The 27,104-nt window shown below is 42.5% G+C and overlaps 1 protein-coding gene across 9 annotated transcripts in view; it reads left to right on the top strand.

Moving 5' to 3' along the window:
• Window positions 1–27,104, top strand: part of LOC135526520 (LIM and calponin homology domains-containing protein 1-like) — a 146,015-nt gene that overhangs the window by 37,977 nt on the left and 80,934 nt on the right. For all 9 annotated transcript variants that reach the window (XM_064954971.1, XM_064954968.1, XM_064954976.1 and 6 more), the window contains exons 2-3: window positions 20,124–20,194; window positions 25,299–25,368. In XM_064954971.1, the coding sequence (XP_064811043.1) occupies window positions 20,124–20,194; window positions 25,299–25,368 (141 nt within the window). The remainder of the gene's footprint in view (window positions 1–20,123; window positions 20,195–25,298; window positions 25,369–27,104) is intronic.

Below are 27,104 nucleotides of genomic sequence, written 5' to 3'. Positions count from 1 at the left end.
TTTGCTGTTTACTTTGTTATAGGGCCAAAAAGGTTGGAGAGTGGTTTATCCATACATCTCTGTTTTGGATAGATAACTCTGTGTTTTCCAATGTTCACAGAAGTGGTTAGAGTCTATGGATTCCTCATTTACATTGAGCTGATTTCTGATGAGCTGTTCCTTCTTTTTCCGTAGTGTATTTCTGTATTGTTCTAATGATTCACCATAGTGTAGGTGTAGGCTACGGTTTTCTGGGTCTCTATGTTTTAGGGTGGATAGGTTTCTTCATTTCTTTCTTAGATTTTGGCATTCTTCATCAAACCATTTGTCAATGTTGTTCATTTTCTTCGGTTTTCTGTTTGACATTTTTAGATTTGATAGGGAAGCTGAAAGGTCAAATATACTGTCTAGGTTTTCTATTGCCACGTTTACACCTTCACTATTGTAGTGAAACGTTTTTGTCCAGAAAGTTGTCTAAAAGGAATTTCTTAATATTATTCAGTTCCTTTGGCTTTGATGCATCACGATTGAGTATTGCTCTGTTCAAGTAGACTGTGATTTTGCTGTGACCTTATAGAGGTGTCAGTGGGCTGACTGAATGCTCTGAGAGACTGTGGTCAGTGATAAAGTAATCTACAGTACTACTGCCAAGAGATGAGCAGTAGATGTACCTACCGTAGGAGTCCCCTCGAAGCCTACCGTTGACTATGTCACCCAGTGTGCGACAGAGCTGTGACTCGATTTGGTTGGTTATGTTGTAATAATTGTGCCTCGGGGGGGGGGGGGGCATATGGGGGAGGGAATGCTGTCATCTCCAGGTAGATGTTTGTCCCCCTGTGTGCTGGGGCTGTCAGATTATTGTCCACAGACTAATACATGTCCCTGGGCCATGAAATGATTGATTTTTCCCTCTATGAGGGAGAAGCTGTCTTCATTAAAGTATGGTGATTCAAGTGGGGGGATATAGGTAGCACACAGGACATTTTTTTTTTCTCTGTGAAGATCATTTCCTTTTGAATTTCTAGCCAAATGTAAAATGTTCTTGTTTTGATGTATTTAATAGAGTGAGTTAGGTCTGCTCTATACCAAATCAGCGTACCACCTCAGTCCCTTCCTTGTTTCACACCTGGTAGTTTGGATGAGACTACCAGCTCTCTAACCTAGAGGGCAACCAGTGGGTCCATCTCCTCTATACCATGTTACTTATAGGATGACAATGTCTGTATTTGTCCTGTTCTTTAGGCCAAAGGCAGATGACCTCAGGCCTTGGATATTCCAGGATGAGATAGTGAACCCTTTGTGTTCAATGAAGTGTCTAATGTTGTTAGTTGTGTGGTTTGGCCTCAGACCAGTAAGTGTGAAAATAGCCTGCGGAGCATCTGGAACATGCTATTGGCTTGGGCTAGTGTAAGAGTGGGGGGTTGGGTCTGTTTGGTTGCTCACAACTTGGGCGTATGTGTGACTTTCATGTTGAGGCCCTCCTTGCGGGAGTGGGGGGGCTTGGGGTATTAAGCAGTAATGTGTGTTTTTCTGTTCCTAATTTGACAATGCTCTACATTGTTAGTGTTTTGTTGTGTCATGCTACATGGCTGTTTTAGATGTTACACCTTACTTCCTGGGGAGCAGTACATTCTACATGAATGTACTGAACCCACCAGCCGCAGTTTGTCTGTGACAATGCGTATTCTGGTTTTGGAAAGCACATGCCAATTCATTTCAAGCTGTAGTGTTACTGTAGTGTTTTAGCTTCATGGAATCTGTGAATTCCACCTGTGTAGAATGATTTCCTTTGTCAAGTGCCACTTACACACTAGATTGTTATGTTGCAATTCAACATTGGAATACTGTTCTTGAACCATGTCAAACACTTGGCAACCATTGATATGGAGCTAAACTCAGCAAAAAATAAATCCCTTTTCAGGACACTGTCTTTCAAAGATAATTTGTAAAAATCCAAATAACTTGACAGACCTTCATTGTAAAGGGTTTAAACATGGTTTCCCATGCTTGTTCAATGAACCATAAACAATTAATGAACATGCACCTATGGAACGGTAGTTAAGGACACTAACAGCTTACAGACGGTAATTAAGGCAATTAAGGTCACAGTTATGAAACTTAGGACACTAAAGAGGCCTTTCTACTGACTCTGGAAAAACACCAAAAGAAAGATGCCCAGGGTCCCTGCTCATCTGCGTGAACGTGCCTGAGGCATGCTGCAAGGAGGCATGAGGATTGCAGATGTGGCCAGGGCAATAAATTGCCATGTCCCTACTGTGAGACGCCGAAGACAGCACTACAGGGAGACAGGACGGACAGCTGATCTTCCTCGCAGTGGCAGACCACTTGTAACAACACCTGCACAGGATCGGTACATCCGAACATCACGCCTGCGGGACAGATACAGAATGGCAACAACATCTGCCCGAGTTACATCACGAACGCACAATCCATCCATCAGTGCTCAGACTGTCTGCAATATGCTGAGAGAGGCTGGACTGAGGGCTTGTAGGCCTGTTATAAGGCAGGTCCTCACCAGACATCACTGGCAACAACGTCGCTTATGGGCAGGACTGGCAAAAAGTGCTCTTCACTGACGAGTCGTGGTTTTGTCTCACCAGGGATGATGGTCGGATTTGAAATTATTGCCAATACATAATTATGTTTAAGTTGTGTTACTGTGTATGACATGTAAGTATGGCCATGAAGAAAATTGCCTCAAATTAAATCAAGTCAAGGACTTTTCCTGCTCGTTCATTCAGAATGCTATACAGGATCATTTTCTATGAACTTAATCACCCTATGTCTCAATGACAAGAGCCTGCTTTCTCACACAACCTGTAGAGAAGAGGGAGAGAGAGAGACCTTGAGATGTAGTCCAGAGCTGTATACTAATGTCTCTGAGTCGGTTAAATATGTATGAGTGACCGGTAACCCTACTGTGACACTACACCACTGTCACTATCAGTGTAACTCCACCTCTATAGGGTGTACAAATGCTTTTGTTCCATCCCAGCTTCAATCAAGGTTGATTGGCAAGATCGGGTGTGTTAGAAACAGATGTGGACATTAGGGCTCCTTCCTTCCTTCCTTCCTTCCTTGCTTGCCAAACATAACGAATCAGAAAAGGCAGTCCAACATCAGGCCACATGTAGCACGTCCCTAAGGATGGATCAACAGTATACTGTAGGCCATCTCCCTGAGGATGGATCAACAGTATACTGTAGGCCACCTCCCTGAGGATGGATCACACAGTATCTTTATAGTGTTAGTCATGTCTCTGGTAGTGAGACCCTGAGATGAATTCTTAACCACCTCGATCTTCAATCAAGCCTGAAACGGCAAACACAGATTTGACGGGTGACCAAGAGGTCAGGTGGTCTTTCACCTCGGCTTGTAAAAACGAGGGAGATCAAGGTATAAGATTTAACACACGTTTGTGTGGAGTGCTGGAGGAGAAAGCTAAGTAGATGGAGATAAATAACACCTGTACCATCCTCTATCACCTTTACCATCCTCCCTAATCCCAGACAGAAAGGGGTGTGTGTGTGTGTGTTTAGTAATACCTGGTTGAAGATAATCTATGATATGGTTCTCTATGGGTCTGTCTTTTTCCAGGAAAAGCAGTACGTCTTTCTTGATGAGGGGGAGTAATGGATGACCAATCAGAGGTTATGTAAGGTTTCCTACGCAGTTGAGTCTCCCAGGGAATGGGCCTGGGAATGTTGGTGGTACTGTGAGCATGTAGAGAGCGCAGTATGTATGTGTGTGTTAGTTTTAAATGATGAAAGAAGGTGTGTGTGTGAATGAGACTGCAGCAGTGAAGAGGTGTTGAACACTACTTGTGCTCTGGTTTTGACAGCAGTTTGTTCTCACTCTTCCCACACAATACCTACATGTACAATGGGGCAAAAAAGTATTTAGTCAGCCACCAATTGTGCAAGTTCTCCCACTTAAAAAGATGAGAGGCCTGTAATTTTCATCATAGGTACACTTCAACTATGTCAGACAAAATGAGAAAGAAAATCACTTTGTAGGATTTTTAATGAATTTATTTGCAAATTATTGTGGAAAATAAGTATTTGGTCAATAACAAAAGTTTATCTCAATACTTTGTTATATACCCTTTGTTGGCAATGACGGAGGTCAAACGTTTTCTGTAAGTCTTCACAAGGTTTTCACACACTGTTGCTGTAATTTTGGCCCATTCCTCCATGCAGATCAACTCCCTCCAAAGATTTTCTATGGGATTGAGATCTGTAGACTGGTTAGGCCACTCCAGGACCTTGAAATGCTTCTTACGAAGCCACTCCTTCGTTGCCAAGGCGGTGTGTTTGGGATCATTGTCATGCTGAAAGACCCAGCCACGTTTCATCTTCAATGCCCTTGCTGATGGAAGGAGGTTTTCACTCAAAATCTCATGATACACGGCCCCATTCATTCTTTCCTTTACACGGATCAGTCGTCCTGGTCCCTTTTCAGAAGAACAGCCCCAAAGCATGATATTTCCACCCCCATGCTTCACAGTAGGTTTGGTGTTCTTTGAATACAACTCAGCATTCTTTGTCCTCCAAACACGACGAGTTGAGTTTTTTTACAAAAAAGTTATATTTTGGTTTCATCTGACCATATGACATTCTTCCAATCTTCTTCTGGATCATCCAAATGCTCTCTAGCAAACTTCAGACGGGCCTGGACATGTACTGGCTCAAGCAGGGGGACACGTCTGGCACTGCAGGATTTGAGTCCCTGGCAGCGTAGTGTGTTACTGATGGTAGGCTTTGTTACTTTGGTCCCAGCTCTCTGCAGGTCATTCACTAGGTCCCCCCATGTGGTTCTGGGATTTTTGCTCACCGTTTTGTTGTCATTTTGACCCCACGGGGTGAGATCTTGCGTGGAGCCCCAGATCGAGGGAGATTATCAGTGGTCTTGTATGTCTTCCATTTCCTAATAATTGCTCCCACAGTTGATTTATTCAAACCAAGCTGCTTACCTATTGCAGATTCAGTCTTCCCAGCCTGGTGCAGGTCTACTATTTTGTTTCTGGTGTCCTTTGCCAGCTCTTTGGTCTTGGCCATAGTGGAGTTTGGAGTGTGACTGTTTGAGGTTGTGGACAGGTATCTTTTATACTGATAACAAGTTCAAACAGGTGCCATTAATACAGGTAACGAAGAAGTTACAGGTCTGTGAGCGCCAGAAATCTTGCTTGTTTGTAGGTGACCAAATACTTATTTTCCACCATAATTTGCAAATAAATTCATTAAAAATCCTACAATGTGATTTTATGAAATTTTTTCCCCTCATTTTGTCTGTCATAGTTGAAGTGTACCTATGATGAAAATTACAGGCCTCATCTTTTTAAGTGGGAGAACTTGCACAATTGGTGGCTAACTAAATACTTTTTTGCCCCACTGTATGCGTCTCTCTGTGTGTGTGCGTCTCTTTGTCAGTATTCACATTGCTTTGGAAACTAACCACTTCCTTCTGTCAAGTGTTAAAGTGATATGCATTCTTTCCATTCCTTCGTTCAAAGATTAAAATCCCTTTTCTACTCATTCATTATATCTGTCTATTCCTTGGTCTCTGAAGTAGTGGCTACACCCCATGGCTGTTGGAACTCATGTATTAGTATCACCCTTCTGGCCTGAATGCTAAGCTGCCGTCAAAACAACTGTAATGAGAACCCTGGGAATGTGGAATGATGGCGGTGTGAGAGCAACAGTCCACCATCTGCCTCTGTCTGGAGGAGTTTGTGGAGGAAGTTTGGAAGGTGTTTGATTCTCTGTTGGCACCAGCAGAACAGTCAATAAGGGGATTGTGTCGCTGGAGCCAAGAGTATCCTAATACAGTGTGAACTTGAGGAGACTTAATAAGCAGGAATTGGATCGTCTCTCTGTGGTTCCCTGACACACGTAGGTTGATGGGGGTGGTATTGTGGGTGACCCAGCCTATAGAATGCCCGTCCAGCGCTCTAACGTCCATGGGAATGGAGAGGGGCAGAGTGGGGATGCCAAGCTCGGATGCCAGGGTAGCTTCCAAAAAACTCTCAGCGGCCTCAGTCAATGAGTACCCAGAGAGATTTCGACTTGTTCCCTCATACAGGATGGCATGGAAACGGGTGCGAGTAAGGGGAAAGGAAAACTTCTCCATATGGCCCACCAGAGTATGGGTTTTATTTTGTATTTTTATTTATCCGTTATTTTACCAGGTAAGTAGGCTGAGAACACATTCTCATTTACAGCAACAATCTGGGGAATAGTTACAGGGGAGAGGAGGGGGTGAAGGAGCCAATTGTAAACTGGGGATTATTAGGTGACCTTGATGGTTTGAGGGACAGATTGGGAATTTAGCCAGGACACCGGGGTTAACACCCCTACTCTTACGATAAGTGCCATGGGATCTTTAATGACCTCAGAGAGTCAGGACACCCGTTTTAACGTCCCATCTGAAAGATGGCACCCTACACAGGGCAGTGTCCCCAATCACAGCCCTGGGGCTTTGGGATGTTTTTTAGACCAGAGGGAAGAGTGCCTCCTACTGGACCTCCAACGGGCAGGTGGCTACGAAATGTCCCGTAACTCCACAATATAGACAGCTCTGGGTGGGGAGTCTGTGTAAACGCTCAACCGGATTCAATCTAGCCTTGCCCAAATGCAAGGACTCAGAAGGAGGTGAGTTGGCAGCCCTCTGTGAATCCCGAGAGAACTTGGGTGAAGTCGGGTTCACTCGGACATGTAGACTTCGGGGGTCTCTGGGGGTTTTCTTTGGAGGCGAGGTGGGAATCGAGGGCAAGCAAGGGCGAAAGGGATTCCCTCTCCCTCCTACGTTCTCGAAGCCGCCCATAGATCCGGATGGTCAAGGCTATGAGCGAGTCAAGGTCCATGGGAAGCTCCCAGGCTGCGAGCTCATCTTTGATCACCTCCGATAATCCGTGAAGGAAAATGTCGAACAATACTTCCAGGTTCCAGACACTCTCATCCGCCAGCGTGCGAAAATCCACTGCGTAGTCCGCCACACTACAGGAGTCTTGACGTAGTTGGAGCAGCTTACGAGCAGCCTCTCTCCCGGACAACGGAGAATCAAACACTTTCCGAACTTCCTCCATGAACTCCTTCAGACTGAGGCAGATGACGGACTGTTGCTCCCACATCGCCGTGGCCCAGGCAAGTGCGCTCCCATACATCAGCGGTATGATGTACGCTATCCTCGAGCGGTCCGAGGGGAACGAAGAAGGCTGCAGCTCGAACATTAGGGAGCACTGGGAGAGAGAAGCCTGGCAGGTTCCCGGGATCTCCAGTGTAGCACTCCGGAAGATGTAAGCAGGGTTATCTGGACACTGGGGTAGGCTGGGAGATTACGAGTGTGACCTGCTGCCCAGTTGGGAATCCGCGGAATTGCTCCAGCAATGAATTGAACGCCTGGTCATGGCGCTCTTCCAGGGTATGGAGTCCCTTCATAAGACATTGCAGTAACTCCTCGTGTCTTCATATGGTGGCTCCTTGCAGGGAGAGCTGGTCTGTGACTGCTGGGTCAGTACGAACTGGCCATGACCATCAAAACTCGGGATAAGACCCAGATCCAGACAGCTTGAGTCACAGATGTTTATTGACCCAGACAGGGGCCAGGCAGAAGACAGGTCATAGGCAGGTAGAGGTCCGTAATCCAGGGCAGAGTTAGTAAGGTACTGAACAGCATGTAGGCTTGGGGTCAGGACATGCAGAGGTTCGTAAACGGGTCAGTCAGGCAGGTACAGAACGGCAGGCAGGCTCGGGGTCAGTGCAGGCAGAATGGTCGGAAGCAGGGAAACTATGAAAGATGGGCAACATCTGGGGGGGGGTGAAGACATGTACAAGACAGGTGAAACAGATCAAGGTGTGGCACTTAGATGAGGAAGGAGGGCTACAGTGCATTCGGAAAGTATTCAGACCCCGTCCCTTTTTCCACATTTGTTACGTTACAGCCTTATCCTAAAATGGATTCAATAAAAAATAAAGGAACCCCATAATGACAAAGTGAAACTAGGTTTTTCAAAAGTTTTGCAAATGTATTAAAAATAAAAAAACAAATTCCTTAGTTGCATAAGTATTCAGACCCTTTGCTGTGAAACTCCAAATTAAGCTCAGGTGCATCCTATTTCCATTACTCATCTTTGAGATGTTTCTACAGCTTGATTGGATTCCACCAGTGGTAAATTTAAATTGATTGGACATGATTTGGAAAGGCACACACCTGTCTATAAATGGCCCCACAGTTGACAGTGCATGTCAGAGCAAAAACCAAGCCATGAGGTCGAAGTAATTTTCCGTAGAACTCAGAGACGGGATTGTATTGAGGCACAGATTCTGGGAAAGGTCACTAAAACATTTCTGCAGCATTGAATATCCCCAAGAACACATTGGCCTCCATCATTCTTCCATTAAAGGGAAGAAGTTTGGAACCACCAAGACTCTTCCTGGAGCTGGCCGCCAGTCAAACTGAGCAGTTGGGGGAGAAGGACCTTGATCAGGAAGGGGACCAAGAACCCGATGGTCACTCTGACAGAGCTCTAGAGTTCCTCTGTAGAGATGGGAAAACCTTCCAGAAGGACAACCATTTCTGCAGCACTCCACCAATCAGGCCTTCATGGTTGACTGGCCAGAAGAAAGCCACTCCTCAGTAAAAGGCACATGACAGCCCACTTGGAGTTTGCCAAAAGGCACCTAAAGGACTCTCAGACCATGAGAAACAAGATTCTCTGGTCTGAATAAGCCAAAATTGAACTCTTTGGCCTGAATGCCAAGCTTCACATCTGGAGGAAACCTGCCACCATCCCTCCGGTGAAGCATGGTGGTGGCAGCATGTTTTTAGCTGTAGGGACTGGGAGACTAGTCAGGATCGAAAGACTGATGAACGGAGCAAAGTGCAGCAAGATCCTTGATGAAAACCTGCCCCAGAGCGCTCAGGACCTCAGACTGGGGCAACCACCCTAAGCACACAGCCAAGACAACGCAGGAGCGGCTTCGGGTCAAGTCTCTCAATGTCCTTGAGGGCCAAGCCAGAGCCCGGACTTGATCCCAATCAAACATCTCTGGAGAAACCTGAAAATAGCTGTGCAGTGACGCTCCCCATCCAACCTGACAGAATTTGAGAGGATCTGCAAAGAAGAATGGGAGAAACTACAGGTGTGCCAAGCTTGTAGCATCACACCAAGAAGACTCGAGGCTGCAATCGTTGCCCATGATGCTTCAACAAAGTACTGAGTAAAGTGTCTGAATAGTTATGTAAATGTGATATTTCAGTGTATGTATTTTTTTTTATACATACATTTGCAAAAATAACATTCTACTGTTTTTGCTTTGTCATTATGGGGTATTGTGTGTAGGTTGATGAGGGATTAACACAATTTAATACATTTTAGAACAAGGATGTAACGTAACAAAATGTGGGGGAAAAAATCAAGGTGTTTGTATACTTTCTGGATGTCCTTTGCTGGATGACAGGCATGACAAAGTTTAAGGGGAGATTCTGTGCTCCAAGAGCATGTTGATCCTTGCTATCTCACAGAAGTCAGACATTTAGCAACTAGACCTGACAGCACACATGCACCAGGGTTTCCTTTAGCCGGTAATAGCTGGCTTTTGGCCAATGAAAAATGAAAGGAGGAGCGGATAGATAAAATTGACACAATTCTCTCAATTGTCTGGGGGAAAAAAATCCCATTCCGAAATTATGCATTTTAGCCTATTCATATATGTGAATACCAGCGGATAATATAGAAATAATATATAATACAATAAATATTCACAAAAAAGACTGCAGCACTAGTGGCTTAGAGTAGGCCTAGGCTATAGGATATATCAGATGTCTACATTTCTTCACCTTTCTGTACACAGGAAAATGTTGGCCTTTTTATGAACACATTTGATGCAATTGTACTACACTTTATATGACCAGAGACATTAGGAGCATCTTTTTTAATACGACAAAAATTACACGGTAGTGTACTCTGCTGTCACTGACAAACAGATGAATAGAAACAATGCTGTCTGATCCATATATTCGGCCTACGAAAAGGGGAGACACAAATACAATAGAATATCCATCTAACCTGGAGGAGGAAATGATTGTCCAATAACAAACGTGGCACTGACCCATTGATAAAGACAGTGAATATGCACACTCACCGGGGATATGGCCGATGTTCTCCACTGGTGCCAATAAAAGACTACTTTCCGATTTGTGTTTTTACATGTAGCGATATACCTTGCAGGGTCTGTCTGCTTTTTACTGACAATCACATCTCAACAATCATCTATTTGGTATTTGCCGCGTGCTCTGCCCAAATTGCGGGCCCTTCTGACTATATTGTTTTTTTAAAGAAGCTAATGATACTCTGTAGCCAAATCCTGCTTACTAGTGTGGCAGACTATTTTGAAAGATTTTCTTTGTCTGTAGACAAGAGTAAGCTAATTAGATTATATAATTTTGGCAATTGATTTGAATTTATTTTAGGGAAAGCTTTAGCTTCCTCTAGCCTCGTGGGCGCGCCACCTACGTATTTTAACATCTTCAAGTTGCTTATTGGAATTCAGTAAGAATGACTGACTCACACCGTTGCATCCAAGATACAATGAATTACCATAAACGAAATGTGAGTTCTGTCATTCTGAGAACTCTGGGTGGATGCCCTAATCAGGTTACACAACCAATGCATATGGGTCCGGTACATTTATTAAAGCTGTAATATGTAACTTTTTGGGGGACCCGACCAAATTCACATAGAAATGTGTGTCATAGATCTGTCATTCTCATTTAAAGCAAGTCTAAGATGTGTTAGATATGTTCTATGTGCACTTTCTATGCTTCCCGTTCTCAAGTTTTGTTTTTGCGTCTTACTTTCGGTTTTGTACACCAGCTTCAAACAGCTGAAAATACAAAATGTTTGGTTATGAAAATTATATTTCACAGCGTTTAAGATACTTGCTTGTTTTATCACAAACTGAAATTAGGCAAACTATTAGAATTTAACAACCAGGAAATGGCAGAGCGATTTCTGCATAGTGCATATTTCAATGTGAGATAAATAAAAGTTATGCCGGTCAAATTTTGGCCACACACACACACGCGCACGTACGTACGTACGTCAACCATGTGTGTGTATATGGTGACAATTTAGCATAGCCAGCAAAAACTGACATCAAATTCAGCTTCAAGTCAACAGGCAGCCACCAACCCTCACTTCATTGAAGGCATTCATATATTTACAAATATGTTTTATAGCCATATTGTTGGAGTCTATAAATCGTCTGGGTTGTATGGTGAGCTCAATCTGGTTTTGCGTTCTCAAACCTCTGTGCTGTGGTTAATTTATTTATAGGTGTGTGTGTGTGTGTGTCTATGTTCCTCAACAGCCGTCTTCTAGATTTACAGTGATGGTTGTAAACTTGGGAGTAGCAGAGTAAATTTGCACCAGACTATATCAGCAAAGAAACACAATACTGTTTTCTGCCTGCTTTCGCACAATATGACTGTAGAATATAGAATACATGTGTAATTCAGCTGTTCACATAAACCATATGAACTATGCTGGGAGATTAAATATTAAAAAACAAACTGGTACTACTAATTCCACATGGTAGAATTTACCATTGGGCAAATTTCTGAGGGACCAGGACCCGAGGAGATAAAATGAGAATCTAGGAAGGATACGAACTCTGATGTCTCAATTGTAATAACTAGACGGTTTTCTCACATTTGCTACCATTTATTTTCCCAATTTGTCTGGATAAATACAGCCACAAATATAATCTAAACCTACTGTCTCAGGATAGACAAATGTGGCATGTTCATATACACTGTACTTACATTTAGTATAGTACCATAAATAATACATAGTATTTTCCCCCGAAGTAATCAACAGTAAATGATTGTGTTTTTGTGTATTTTTATGTATTTATGCATGTGTAGTTTTAATGTGTATATTTTATCTCGATGTGTATTGTGTACACAGGGCTCACCTGGAAATGAGACCATTGGACTCAACACTGAGTCCCTGTTCAAATTAAGGTTCAATAAAAAAAGTTACAAAAGAAATTACTTTAAGATTATAACAGGCTCTACCTTGTTGGTGTTTCTCTCTCTACTGTTGTGTTCCACATAAATCATGGTATAAATCAAGGTAATGGAGTGTTGTCACCCAATATAGCTCTTGTGGTTAGGGTGTAATGAGAGAAGCAGGCTGGTGCCATTCAACTCTAGTCTATTGTGCAACATTCTATCCCTTGCATGCTTCGACCCCTTACGACTACTTCATAGTGAGAAGGTTCAACGTTTCATGATCAAACATTTTACATTTAGTTGTGCTTTTGCCAGGAGAGATGGCTATTGTGTGTGGTTTTTGAAGGCACAGCATCCTTTTATGACATTTACAAACAGTTGCACCGTATACAGTATTAAATCTGACCTCAAGGCTTAGATAAATTGCCCACAATCAAATAAACCATATCCTAATTTCTCAATCAGTAGCTGTGTTTTTTTATGGCAAGCCTTCTATTGGTGTGTCTTTAGTGAGGGATTTACAGACTGGGTTTTGACTTTGCTGTGGTCTTCATTCTGATTTCAACTGCGTAATACCACAGTAAGGGTGCTTCATTACCTGCGATGATCCTTTTGGCACGCCTGTGTTGTGGTTTAGTTGATTTAAACCTCTGGCGTTTCCTCAGAGCTGACTCCTGCTCAAGTCCCGCATTAAAAATCTAGATGCGTGTATGTACTGTAAATGTTGAGGCTGATGTAGAGGTAGGCTGTAGACAGTGTGTCACTGCCTTCTCAAGGACATTGTAAAAAGAACAGTTAAGACATAAATATATCTCAGAGCATTGTGAGGTTTATGGTATTTAAAAAGAAAAAGTGTACAGTTCAGGGCTGTGAGGCAATGTTACCGAGCTGTCTAGCAAGTATTCCTGGCCAAACTTTGAAATGTGCGCTCACTGTATTAGCTTGTGTCTATTGGATGTCAGCCTCTAAATACGTTTGACCTCCACTTGGGTGATTTACTATATAGACCTGTAGCAAGCCTAAGGACCAGTTTCCAAATCTGATACAGTCTCTGCCAAGACCACATCAATGAACCCATTGTAGACCAAGGAGATAGAAGTTTTACAGGCCGACACGTTCTCTCCAGATGGTCTAGCCTCTCTCCTCTTCCTGCGCCATAGGCGCAAATGTGATGACAGTATATTGTAGCTCATCCCTGTTCACCACACGCTAAAGCTAAGACGCTAGCCTTGCATCTTCCTTCCATTGCGTTTTGTTTGAACAGGAGGGAGGGAGGGGCAGCAGAACAGGGGAAATATCATAAAGCTGTGGGGAAAAAGCGTCTCATTTTTCAGTTTTATGGAAATTTACTCCTTGACGGGAGGCCTGGCCAATAGTTTGAGGGCTCGGAGGGAAAGAATGAAACTGCGTTGACCTTTCACTGAAAAAATGAGACCACAGGCATTTGGATAGTGTTCTGGTTAAAAAAATATGGAGGTTTTGCTGCTCTCTTTCCAAATAATAATTTAGCAATTCAGTCGTGTCTCCCAGCTGTCAGTTAGTCCATCAGTAGGGCAACAACCCTTTTGTTGATTTGTGAACCTGTGACCCTAGTGGTTCAAATCTGGGTTAAAATGTATGTTGATTACTTTTTGCAAATTCAAAAAATAGAGAGAGAGGGGGAACTGTTGGAAATGTTAACCAATTCTTGCCAAGGGGTTATGCATTTATACTACCAAACGAGGCTAGCTCTTCTCCACCTCTCCCTCCTCATCCCCCTCTTTCTCCCACTCCTTAATATAATAGAATAGCACCACTGGGCTAGTGCTAAAAGCAGAAAGTAGGCCAGAATCCTCCAGCCGCCAACTGCTTTCCCAGCAGCCTTTAGGACCGTAGAGGAGGGCAGCTGTGGCGGAGATGTGTCGTCTATTCTCACCCACTGTAGAGCTGCGAAGTCTCCTTAAAGTTAACAGCTGCCCCCTGAGTTACCACAGTGGTGGCAGCAAGCACAGCCACTAACTGTGACATTGAACCCCTAATTCCCTCCCACCCCAGTCTATAATATGTGTCAAGCCCCAGGGAATCCAGCCCATAGTCACAATAGAGGGAGCTGCTAGACATCCAAAGACAGTTGGTTTCCTTTGAGAGTGGCAGCATGTGGAAAGTTTTTGGATGATGGATCTTAGACAAATCCCTCTCTTGACCTTTGGCTGAACTCTTGAAGCCCCAAATGGTTTGACAACCCCTAAAGAGAGGCCCCCCACGCATGGGATTCCTAGAAACTGATGATCCACAATACAATGATGTTGGTGTCCTTGGATGCGTTTTATTGTACTGTACACTCTTTTGGAAAAAAAGGGTTCCAAAGGGGTTCTGCAGCTGTCCACATAGGAGTACCCTTTTTGGTTCCAGGTAGAACCCTCTGTGGAAAGGCTTCTACATGGAACCTAAAAAGGGTTCTACCTGAAAATAAAAAGTGTTCTTCTTGTGTGTTGTTCTTCTCCTATGGGGACAACCGAAGTTCCCTTTTATGTTCTGACAGTGTAGACATGTTGTACATTTGTCTCTAGGCCAAGGGACGGGGGAGGGCAGGGATGGTTTGAGAGTGGTCCAAAGATTTTTATTGTAGCTATATATTGGTAAAACTTGGTAGTCACAATGTTTCCATAGATGTGCAATATTTTGTTATCATTTACAAATTACAACGATTATTGGTCGGTGGCCAGAATGTACATGTATAGGATCTTATTTTGACTAGTATTGTCATCGCAAAATAATCCTGCAGCAACAGGATTTGAAAGTTTAGTCCATAATGTTGCTTGATCTGTGGTTAGGCTATTAGCTGGACAAAAGTATGCTCAATGGAAAAACGGAATACTGTTAATATAACTGTTTTTAGTGTGGGTTTTCAGTGAATTTAAGTAAATCACAAAGATCATCAGCATTTTCTGAGGCGCAGGACAATTGTCAGCAACAAAAAAGTGATCAAATTAAGATCCCACATCTGTACGTGTACAGTTGAAGTCGGAAGTTTACATACACTTAGGTTGGAGTCATTAACTCGATTTTCAACCACTCCACAAATTTCTTGTCAACAAACTATAGTTTTGGCAAGTCGGTTAGGACATCTACTGCGTGCATGACACAAGTAATTTTTCCAACAATTGTTTACAGACAGAATATTTAACTTATAATTCCAGTGGGTCAGAAGTTTTCATACACTGAGTTGACTGTGCCTTTTAAACAGCTTGGAACATTCCAGAAAATTGTGTCACAGCTTTAGAAGCTTCTGAAAGGCTAATTGACATAATTTGAGTCAATTGGAGGTGTACCTGTGGATGTATCTCAAAGCCTACCTTCAAACTCAGTGCCTTTTTGCCTGACGTCATTGGAAAATCAAAAGAAATCAGCCAAGACCTCAGAAATAAAATTGTAGACCTCCACAAGTCTGTTCATCCTTGGGAGAAATTTCCTAACGGCTGAAGGTACCACGTTCATCTGTACAAACAATATTACGCAAGTATAAACACCATGGGACTACTCAGCCGTCATACGCTCAGGAAGGAGATGCGTTCTGTCTCCTAGAGATTAATGTACTTTGGTGCAAAAAGTGCAAATCAATCCCAGAACAACAGCAAAGGACCTTGTGAAGATGCTGGAGGAAACAGGTACAAAAGTATCTATATCCACAGTAAAACGAGTCCTATATCGACAACCTGAAAGGCCGCTCAGCAAGGAAGAAGCCACTGCTCCAGAACCGCCTTAAAAAAGTAAAATGTTTACACCTTTGCAAAATACATTTATGTAAACTTCCGACTTCAACTGTATGTGCATGGTGTTAGGTAGTCAGGATTATGCAATGGGCCCATACAAAAAACCCGAATGGCAGATCACATTTGACAAAACAGACCACGACATGCCGTTTTGAGGAGGTCTCTGTTTATGTTTATGAGCAATGGAGTGAACAGCTGTCAACTCTGGAACAGGTGGAGCATGCTTTGCCCCAGGCTCGTGGTAAAAAGGTTTTGCAGTCAAAAAAAACTGGAGTTACCGGTTATTAATTTGCGACAGGTAGCCTTTCAGGGAAATGCTCCAGAGAATACTGTTGGGATGCAATGGATCTGTTTTCAATAACTGGGCCCTAGGGTGTCCAGTTAAGACTATTTCCACAAAGATAGACATCTGTTCAGGACAAAGTTGGCCCTCCGATGGGTCTCCTGTCACTGAGGATTTTGTCTAGAGAAGTTTGGATGTCTTGAGCACTGGATCTGAATTTGAACTTGCAGGTAGAATAGTATACCTTGTCTATTTTGATAGAGGCCTCCGAGTCCATTTTGTTATGGAATTTTGTTTCTAATGGATTTTCTCTTGACATTGTATGACTAATAATATTGTAGATTGGATTAGCCAGGATGGAAAGCAAGCAATACCTCATGTTTCATTGCTCATTCCCTGTGCTTGGCTTGAACAACCAGACCAGACAGTTCTTCAGAAGCAACAAATAGTCACAAACTGCTTCTCCTTTGGGGGAACACATTTCCCAGGCTCCTCAGATCTAGGACACTTGAAGTCATCAAAGTAGAACAAGGCCTTTGTCGATTTACTCTTCAGAGTCCTTGGTTTTCCTGGCTCGGGATAAAGAGCAAAGCTTTTCTGTTGCTTCCTTTAAAAGTATGTCTATGCTGTTTTTCTCCAATGGAGCCTTCCTCCCAACGAGCATGAGAAAGTACTGGAACTGATACACTTGGATACGAAACCATGAGAATCGCTTCTGTTTGGTCATTAAAGGGGTCCATGGGGATGGGAAGTAAGAAAAACAATTATTGTGTTTGGAACAATGCGGCCAAGCATTTTGGACAACAAGCATCGTGCCGCATTCCACTGGAGACAACAAAGGCAACACATTCCACAGTCTAATTGAGCCCCCTCAGATGACCCCCGCTGTTTTGAAATCTGGGGTCCAGAAGTTACCAGAAACTTCACTGGGCATGGACACTGGCTGAGACCTGAGGTCAGAATAAATCCCCATTACTTAGTTTCGGTCTATGTTTCCATCTAAATGAGAGGCCATTTGAGGAAATTTGTAAGATGGATGCATTTATCGAATGGGACTAAAGGGTTTTAGTCCATGAACTAGACTAAAGGGTCAAACTCTCCTGGATGCTGGACCCCCGACGCAATTCTTTTCAGAAAAATGTGTGTTTATTTCGATTGAACCTGTCCAGTACAGTATAGCTCCAGTCTATGGACCCTCCCTTGGTGTGCTAGGAACAAATTCACCTTTTACTGCTGTGGCTTCCTGATAAAATTTCCACAGGGGCTATATTAGCCAGGAGAGGCCTGTTAGAGATCAGGCCCCCTGGTTGTGCCAGCCAGAAGCCCCTATGATGAGGTAAGCCAGGGTGTGTTGGTCGGCCAAAGGCCTGGGCTTCCTTACCGGGTCTCTGTTCAGTTTAGGAAACACAACGATCTGCTGATGCCCTCTAGGTCTTGAGTTAGAGGTTACCGCGTCAGATGAATCAGTGGACAGCCAGTTTGACATTATTCAAGCCTTGCAGACACTGACAATACCAACAATTTTAACTAAGAAATATATCAGGCATTGCTATATCATCATCATCCTCATCATCATCCTCACTGCAGTGAAATATTCTCCTATAAACAAATATAAGCTGATACTTTACTGTTGAATCTGAACTGGAAGAAACCGGTTCTCTCAAAATGACACTGTATAAATCTACATTGCACTACATTGTTAAACCCTGAAAACTATACAGCAATTATAAATGAAATGCTCATAATGTGGACTATGTGCTTTTTGACAGTTTAGTGTTAGAATGTTTGGAGCTCACACAGTGACACAGACCTCCAATAGAATGTTGTCTCATCAGTTTTGTGTAGTCAATGGACAGACAATGCCTGGTTCACTATTCTTAGCCACTGCTGTGAATAGTATTAGTGAAAGGCCCCAATGTCAGCACACATACACAAGGCAGTTGGCCTTGTTTCCTTTCCACCAAACACATCAACATATTGGACTACTCACTGTCATACAGCAGTCCATTTCTTTTTGTGCGCCGTCCAAACAAGCCAAAGAACTGACAGAAATGCACACTCCGGCCAGCCAGTCGTTGTATATCCCGTATCCCCAACACCTTTTCTACAGCTGTGCAAATAAATGTGCCATTCAGGGAATTTAATCCCGTACATTATTAGCTTCCAAAAATAACCATCCGAAGAGCTCCACTTTTTAAATGGCTATGTTTACTATGCGCCTCAAAACAAAAACAGTAAATTCGTCTTGCACTTCTAACCTGTGTGAAATGGATAGCTAGTTAGCGGTGTGCGCTAGTAGCGTTTCAATCGGTAACGTCGCTTTCTCTGAGACCTAGACGTAGCGGTTCTGCAAGGGCTGTGGCTTTTGTGGAGCGATCGGTAACGATGCTTCATGGGAGGCAGTTGTGTTCAGAGGGTCCCTGGTTCATGTCCAGGTTACTTCAAGGAGAGAGACGGAAGCAAGACTGTTACACACTTACAACAGGGAGATTAGAGGTGATTTTTGAATGGAGGCTGTTTATTAAGTGCTGCTGATATTTAAGTAAGACAGTTGTAATTAGTTTGGGACTGTGTGTGTTTGCGCGTGTGTGTGTTGTAAACAATGTTTTTGGCAGGATTTGTATCTGTATGCGGATGTGTAAGGAGGATGTCCTTGTATACACATCATTCCAGGGTTCGGTTTCCCAATAGCGATGGAATTTAGGCCTATGAATGTGTTAACAATGTATCTTTCCTACAACGGCCGAAGATGTAACATCCATTTCCCAAAACACTGTGCAGAGAGAGCGGTCTCTAAGTGCGTTGTCGGAGCGTGTTTCGGTACTGATAGGATCAAAAGAATGCATTCATCCTGGGTTTTCATTTGAAGCACATGTTTATACGTCACTTGTTTGTATCAATTGCTAAGACATTGGAAACGTTGTATTTGTAGTGAACTTTGTTCAGAAGTTATTGGCAGTCCCAGAGAGATGGATAAACCGTGTGATTCTATGTTTAGCGGAGATCTTCTGTGCACAAAGTGGGAGGGCAAAGAGCATTTCACGACGCACTTAGCTGTTCTACGACTGGTCTGAGGCAGGTGTTAGATTTCGAGCATTTTCAAGTGCAACCATAGTAACAATGGTTTTGGAGAACCGCTCTGAGATTTAACGATGCTCCTACGAAGGTACTAACAATGAACTTAGACTTCAGATGCTTTTGAGAAACCGGGGCCGGGTCTACAGGTCAGGGTACTCTAACTTGCCTAGATTTCGATTGTGAGTTGTGTGCTGACATCAGTCCATTCATTCTCCCAAGTGTTACTCAGCTTGAAATTGAGAGGAGCTTTTTTTAGATGCTCTTCTATGATTTTCAACCTGCTACTAGTCTGAAGTATAGACACATTGTCACCTTTTGGATGTACAAATGTACATTTGAACAAAACAGTCTAGCATATGCATCCACATGTCCTATTTCGAGCCTTAGACCACAGTGACACATTTAGACTTAGCCCAGTCATGCAAGCGCTACTGGACTACTACGAGCGATAAATCCCTTGTGTCACGTCCAATTACAGGCCTGGAACAGCCCCAGAGAGCCATTTGGTGGGGATGATGGCAGCTTACGTCAAGCTTGTTAACATACAGCTTGTTAGTTATCCCTGTCAATGAGCGAGGGTGACTGGATAGCCTTTCTAGTTTCTTGTTCCTTTGCTCTGGAGTATTTCCTCTGGAGGAAAAGTTTTGAAGCACCAGGAACAAAGGCTATTGTGTTTGAAGCCTGTTTCCCACAGAGGGATTTTTGGTTTATGGACATTGATGTACAGTAGACATGTGAGTGTCAGTTCACTATACCTTCTCTTTCATCCTCTCTTATTGCTATTTAAGTAGCTTAATTTTAAATAATGTAGAATTTTATAGTTGTACATCTTCAACTGAGGAATAACTCATGTCTTTGAATTTAGAAAATACTGTTGTACACTGAGAAGGAGGACAAGGCATAGCTACTGCAGGACTACTGACTGACGAATGTGCCTGTGAGGTTGAATAGGACCAAGGGAACTGACACCTTTGGTTTTCCTTTTTGATCGACAGGCGGTCACAGGCAGATGCTTCAATGACAAGGACTTCAGGGGAGGCCTGGAGAATGGGATCCTGCTGTGCGAGTAAGTGTTATACAAAAAAACATTTAAAACACCTTCAAGTTACGATTATGACATAAGCTGTACCCTCAACTGTCTTCCTTTGTTGCTCGGCACAATAAGAGTTGCATTTATATGGCTGTTCTGAAACACGACGCAACGTGGAGTGCCTGGATACAGTCCTTAGCCGCGATATTTTGGCCATATACTAAAATCCTCGGAGGTGCCTTATTGCTGTTATAAACTGGTTACCAATGTAATTAGAGCAGTAAAAATAAATGTTTTGTCATACTCGTGGTCTACGGTCTATATACCATGTCTGCCAGCCAATCAGCATTCAGGGCTCGAACCACCCAGTTTATAATGTACAGTAAGTAGCCTGACACACCAGACCATGTGGTACAATAGTGAGTTAAGTACACTACAGGCTTACTGGCCGTATGTGACTGACCGCCTTGATTCGGTCTTATGTAGCAACATTTGAAATTGTGTTTTTTACATTGGATAAAATGGTATAACATATACTGCATTTGAGGAACAATGGGAAAGTAATTCTGCTTTGAAAGTTGATTAACCTCACTTTTGAGAAATGGCCTTTGAATGCTTTGGTACCTACTGGAGAGCTCTTCTTTGTCTACACCCATTCAGCATCATTCACACCCTCTTAAGCTTTAGCCCCCACCCAAACTCTGACCATTTTGCTCACTGGTTAGGCTGTTTAGAGCTGGTTAGGCTGTTTTCATGTTATCCAGAGTGTTGGTTAACTGTGGTGCTGGCAATAATTTAATTACATTTATTTGCCAACTTTTACTGACACCGGCCATATTCCTAAATTCATCAGTTATTCTGAGCTCTGGTACACTCAGATGAGTGCTCTAAAATCGGAGTAGATGGCCAGACTGAATTTACGAACGCTTTAGCTAGCTAGCAAAACAATGAACCATAATCCCAACTCATGATGTTACTACCCTGCATGAGTCTGCAGGTAGCTAACCAATCAGGTTCAATGGTAGCTAGCTGACATTAACTAGCCAAGCAAATGACTCAGAGATACGAATAATAAGATCATATACGTAACGTTAGCTTGCGAGTTAGCAAGCTAATGTTAGCTAGCTAATGGTACACTAACTTGAAATGAACTACTTTCTGTCAAAATTAGAAACGTGTCATGTCTGAAAATGTAGGTTGCTAGAATATTTTACCCGTATACATCATAGATGGACGCGTCTCCTGTCACGGATGCCATAGTTGCCCTTAGTTTGAAGATGTAATTCGGAAACAGGTGTTTTCTCCATCTCCTTAGCTATCATACTTGAATATCATACTGATTTATGTAGTTTTACTACTCAATACAGTTCCAAAAAAGCTGCATTAGACAGGATTACCTACACATACTGACCAGCTCAAATAGACAGAATGTGTACTATATGGCAAACCAATCCAAACTCATCTCCCTGCATGTCCAGCCCTCTCATTATCTCAGCCAATCATGGCTAGCTGGAAAGTTGCTGTTTTTTTCTGTGGCTAAACCTACTGGGCTCGTAATTTAACAATTTTATTCATATTTACGGATGGTATACAAGTTTTTTATTAAGGCACATGAAAGTGCACATGTTCGAGAAGGCATTTCTGTCCCAAAAAAACACATTTTGATTTAACTTTTTTTAAACTTTCAAACGGCTCTCCTGTGAAGTAGTGACCCGCAACATACGCCAAGTTTCCTGAAATGGGTCACTATGGCTACAGAGTTAGCCTTTGTTAGTCAGGCTAACTGTACATTACATGCACATTGTATAATATTGACTAGATATGTTTGCCATTTGATATATTCACAGTTCTGAGGGGTTTAACCAATCATTTATTCTCTATTTAAAAAGACTGTGGTCCAGGGTTCTTTAATCCCAATTAGATCTACTCTGATAAATTATTTAATATAGATACAGTAAATTAACAATTCAATAACTACAGTAAAGTACTAATTGAGTCTTTAACCCTTTTCCTGTAGCGTGTAATTTGCATGCATCCTCCCAATCATGTCAACTCAATTCTTCACATTGTGGGAACAACTGTGTTATGGCTAGAGTCTCCCTCCTCCTCTTCAGACATGTTCCTCATCCTGTGTTACGGCTATAATCCCCCTCCTTCTCTTCAGACATGTTCCTCATCCTGTGTTACGGCTATAATCCCCCTCCTTCTCTTCAGACATGTTCCTCATCCTGTGTTACGGCTATAATCCCCCTCCTTCTCTTCAGACATGTTCCTCATCCTGTGTTACGGCTATAATCCCCCTCCTTCTCTTCAGACATGTTCCTCATCCTGTGTTACGGCTATAATCCCCCTCCTTCTCTTCAGACATGTTCCTCATCCTGTGCATAGAACATACTTTACTTTACGGTATGACCCTGTCCTTTTCAGCAGTGGACTCAATCTAGGAGATTTAATAGTTTTGGTCATCCCACTAAATTCCAGTGTGTGGATTCTGTTAGTGTAGTAAAGTGCAGAGACACCCTAGGGGTTCGGTACAGCCCCCTGGAGACCATGAAGGGATTTTGAAGGACTTCAGTGGGGTCAACTGAAACAGATGGGTAATACAACTGTGGGTTGTTGACAGTGTTCACCGTGAATTGTGGGTCTCTACTGTATGTTCTCTGTCTACACTGTCTGTATGTGCATTTTGTGTGTGTGCGTGCGTGATAAGTGATTTTCGAATCGCTTGCAATAAAATCATTGCATGCATATCATGGAGATCCGCGCAGAGTCGGGACAGTAGTATGAATAACCCCGCCATTGAAACACCAGCATTATCTTACCATATTATCAACATCACATATCACCTTCTCCGCTTACTCTTTCCTACCACGGTCATGGGTGAAACACCTTTGTCAACAACCAGCGTCTCCCTTACACCTAACCCTTCCCCTATCACACCATCCATCTCAATCCAACTCAACCTCTCCACTCTCTTCCACTCAGCGTTTGAGATAACAATCGTGATTCTATCACAAGATGGTTATGTCACGTTGGCTCTGGCTTTGATGAGGAACAAAGGGGGAACTATTGTAGTGCATTCCTCAACAACAGGACATAGTAACAGGTCTGGAATCAGATAGGGGGAACTCTTGTTGTACATTCCTCAGGTGAAACAGCAATAACAGGCCTAGGATTAGATAAGATCTCCTCAGGCTCTTTCTAAAAACCTTGCACCTTGGGAGGAAGTTGGAGAATGTCTCCTGTGGACCATGTGTGCTCTCAAAACAAAGGACGGGCTGGACCACGAGGAAGTTATCTGTTTTGTCTTTGACACCCTTACCCGCTTTTTTTCTCATGTTTAGTTTTTGAGGAGGTTACCTTGAGTGGGGAGGGGGATGTACTTTAGTGTTTTAAGTTTCAGAACATCAAAATGGGGGGGGGGTTTGTCTCGTGACTTCCCATGTTTTTGACAGATTTTGTTTTTGACAGAAGTGCTTGTGTACAATAACATATTATAGCTACAGTTATCTGTGTGTTAGTAATTTGTTGTGAACCATGACCTGACAACATTATCCCAACCATTCATGCCCACTTCCTCAGGAATAGCATGACTGGATACACTAAAGCCAGATTGTGTATGATCCTGCGTCACGTGTTTGTGTGACTGGGTGTGTATTTAAGTCTCTTAAGACCTGTCTGTCACTCTGATTACAGTCCAAGGCCTGTCTGTGAGTCTGACAGCAGTCCAAGGCTGCGGCCGTGTGCTCCACTGTGCTCCAACTTACAATGGGCCCCTTGAGGGCTGTGAGGACAGAGGTTTTTCCTCTTTGTCTGGTTCTGCCCTGTCATTATCAATATCCACTCCAACTGATCTGAGACCTGTTCTAATATACAGAGGAGTGGGGAGCAGCATGTGTCCTCAAGTCCTTCCATCTGATTTAGAGCCAGTGTCAACGCCAACCTCCCAAGACGGCCACATAGGACCCACTCAGGGGGAGGGTCCGTTTTCTGATTCCTTCCTTCATTTCTTTCTTTCTTTCTTTCTTTCTTTCTTTCTTTCTTTCTTTCTTTCTTTCTTTCTTTCTTTCTTTCTTTCTTTCTTTCTTTCTTTCTTTCTTTCTTTCTTTCTTTCTTTCTTTCTTTCTTTCTTTCTTTCTTTCTTTCTTTCTTTCTTTCTTTCTTTCTTTCTTTCTTTCTTTCTTTCTTTCTTTCTTTCTTTCTTTCTTTCTTTCTTTCTTTCTTTCTTTCTTTTTCTTTCTTTCTTTCTTTCTTTCTTTCTTTTTCTTTCTTTCTTTCTTTCTTTCTTTCTTTCTTTCTTTTTCTTTCTTTCTTTCTTTCTTTCTTTCTTTCTTTCTTTCTTTCTTTCTTTCTTTCTTTCTTTCTTTCTTTCTTTCTTTCTTTCTTTCTTTCTTTCTTTCTTTCTTTCTTTCTTTCTTTCTTTCTTTCTTTCTTTCTTTCTTTCTTTCTTTCTTTCTTTCTTTCTTTCTTTCTTTCTTTCTTTCTTTCTTTCTTTCTTTCTTTCTTTCTTTCTTTCTTTCTTTCTTTCTTTCTTTCTTTCTTTCTTTCTTTCTTTCTTTCTTTCTTTCTTTCTTTCTTTCTTTCTTTCTTTCTTTCTTTCTTTCTTTCTTTCTTTCTTTCTTTCTTTCTTTCTTTCTTTCTTTCTTTCTTTCTTTCTTTCTTTCTTTCTTTCTTTCTTTCTTTCTTTCTTTCTTTCTTTCTTTCTTTCTTTCTGTCGTCATAGTCTGTCTGTTTGTTTATTTGTTCTCTCTCAATCTATCCCTCTCTCTCCTTCTATCTTCCTCCTATATTAAATGCATACAATTCCTAGCTCTTCAGAGCAACAGATGCTGGATAAGAGACATTGAAGTTCACCAACTCTAGACTTTCTGGTTATGATGATCATTCACATAGTTATCTAAAGAAGTTTAGGTCTATAGCCCTCCTTCTATCCATAAAACAAAATACTAAACTGCTTTCTGTCTAAATTATACTGTAAGTGTCAGATGGTATCTGCTGGGACTGTTTCCAACAATGCCTTTACAGATGTTATACATTCATTGCTGAAGATATTGATGTTTTGTAGATATATCTGATTGGATTTGAATCAGATGTTTGTGGTTTCATATTATTTTACATTCTCTCTCTCCCTCTCTCTCAGGTTGCTGAGCTCCATCAAACCTGGCTTGGTGAAGAAGATCAACAGATTACCCACTCCCATCGCTGGCCTGGTAAGTTCTCTCCTTCTGCCATCACTCCATTCCTCTCCCTTATCTTCCTCTCCTTCCATTCTTCTCCCCCCTCTGATTCCTCTCATTCTGCCAGCTATTCCCCCCTTTCTCCCTCCATTTAGTTTCCCTATCCTCCTATTCCTGCGTCCCTTCCTGCCTCCATCTCCCCCTTCCTTTCACTCTACCATCTATTCCCCTTTTCCTCCCGCCATTTAATTCCCCTATCCTCCTATTCCTCTCCTCCCTCCCTCCACCTCTCCCTTCCTCTCACTCTACCTCTATTCCTTTCTGAATAATGTACAGTCCTTTGTGCACTTTAAATTATTCACAGACAGTACAGAGTCACTCCAACTCCCAAGCTATAAGGCTCAACCTATGTCTGTCAAACAGCTGTGAACAATGGAAGGGTGTAAACCTCACAGTAGTATTCCATTGTGTGTGTCTGTGGGAACGTGTGTGTGTGTGTGTGTGTATGTGTGTGTGTGTATGTGTGTGTTGCTTTCAAGATCTTGTGGAAATGCATCCAGCTCCTTATTACACTGTTTTATGTATATAGAGTGATAGCAAAGGAGAGGAGAGGAAGGAAACATATGAGTTATTTGTTCCTTTAGTCCACTCACCCCCCCCCCCCCCCCCCCACACACACACACACACACTTCCTCTGCATTGTTTTGGCTTGGCTTGAGTCTGCTGGTTAGCCAGGCCCAGATGTACTGGGACAGCCCCGGGATCAGTTACTAGTGTAAAACCCTAATGGCAGCGCTGTTTGACGAGACCCATGGTTATGCTACCTCTGCTCCACACTTTGGTCTTCAAATCGATCGCTACAGTAGCCCTTGTATATCTTGACTAGATTTGCTGCTATTATCTTGGTCCGATTTGTCTCTATTGTGAGATAGGAACAGGGTTAGGTAGGTGGCTTTCTAAATGTAATGTGTTACAGTTACTAGTTGCCTGTCCAAAATTATATTCAGTAACACAACTTTTGGATTAACCAAACTGATTAGAGGCATTAGAAGACAAAAATGTATGTTATGTACAGTTGAAGTCGGAAGTTTACATACACCTTAGCCAAATACATTTTAACTCAGTTTTTCACAATTCCTGACATTTAATCCTAGTAACAATTCCCTGTCTTAGGTCAGTTAGGGTCACCACTTTATTTTAAAGTGAAATGTCAGAATAATAGTAGAGAGAATTATTTATTTCAGCTTTTATTTCTTTCATCACATTCCCAGTGGGTCAGAGGTTTACATAAACTCAATTCGTATTTGGTAGCATTGCCTTTAAATTGTTTAACTTGGGTCAAACATATCAGGTAGCCTTCCACAAGCTTCCCACAATAAGTTGGGTAAATTTTGGCTGATTCCTCCTGACAGAGCTGGTGTAACTGAGTCAGGTTTGTAGGCCTCCTTGCTCGCACACGCTTTTTCAGTTCTGCCCACACATTTTCTATGCGATTGAGGTCAGGGCTTTGTGATGGCCACTCCAATACCTTGACTTTGTTTTCCTTAAGCCATTTTGCCACAACTTTGGAAGTATGCTTTAACTTCCTGACTGATGTCTTGAGATGTTGCTTCAATATATGCACATACTTTTGCTCCCATCATGATGCCATCTAATTTGTGAAATGCACCAGTCCCTCCTGCAGCAAAGCACCCCACAACATTATTCTGCCACCCCCGTGCTTCACGGTTGGGATGATGTTTTTCGGCTTGCAAGCGTCCCCCTTTTCC

The sequence above is a fragment of the Oncorhynchus masou genome, chromosome 32 (genome assembly GCF_036934945.1).
Source record: "Oncorhynchus masou masou isolate Uvic2021 chromosome 32, UVic_Omas_1.1, whole genome shotgun sequence".
NCBI lineage: Eukaryota > Metazoa > Chordata > Actinopteri > Salmoniformes > Salmonidae > Oncorhynchus > Oncorhynchus masou.
This window is presented reverse-complemented; position numbering and strand designations above follow the sequence as displayed.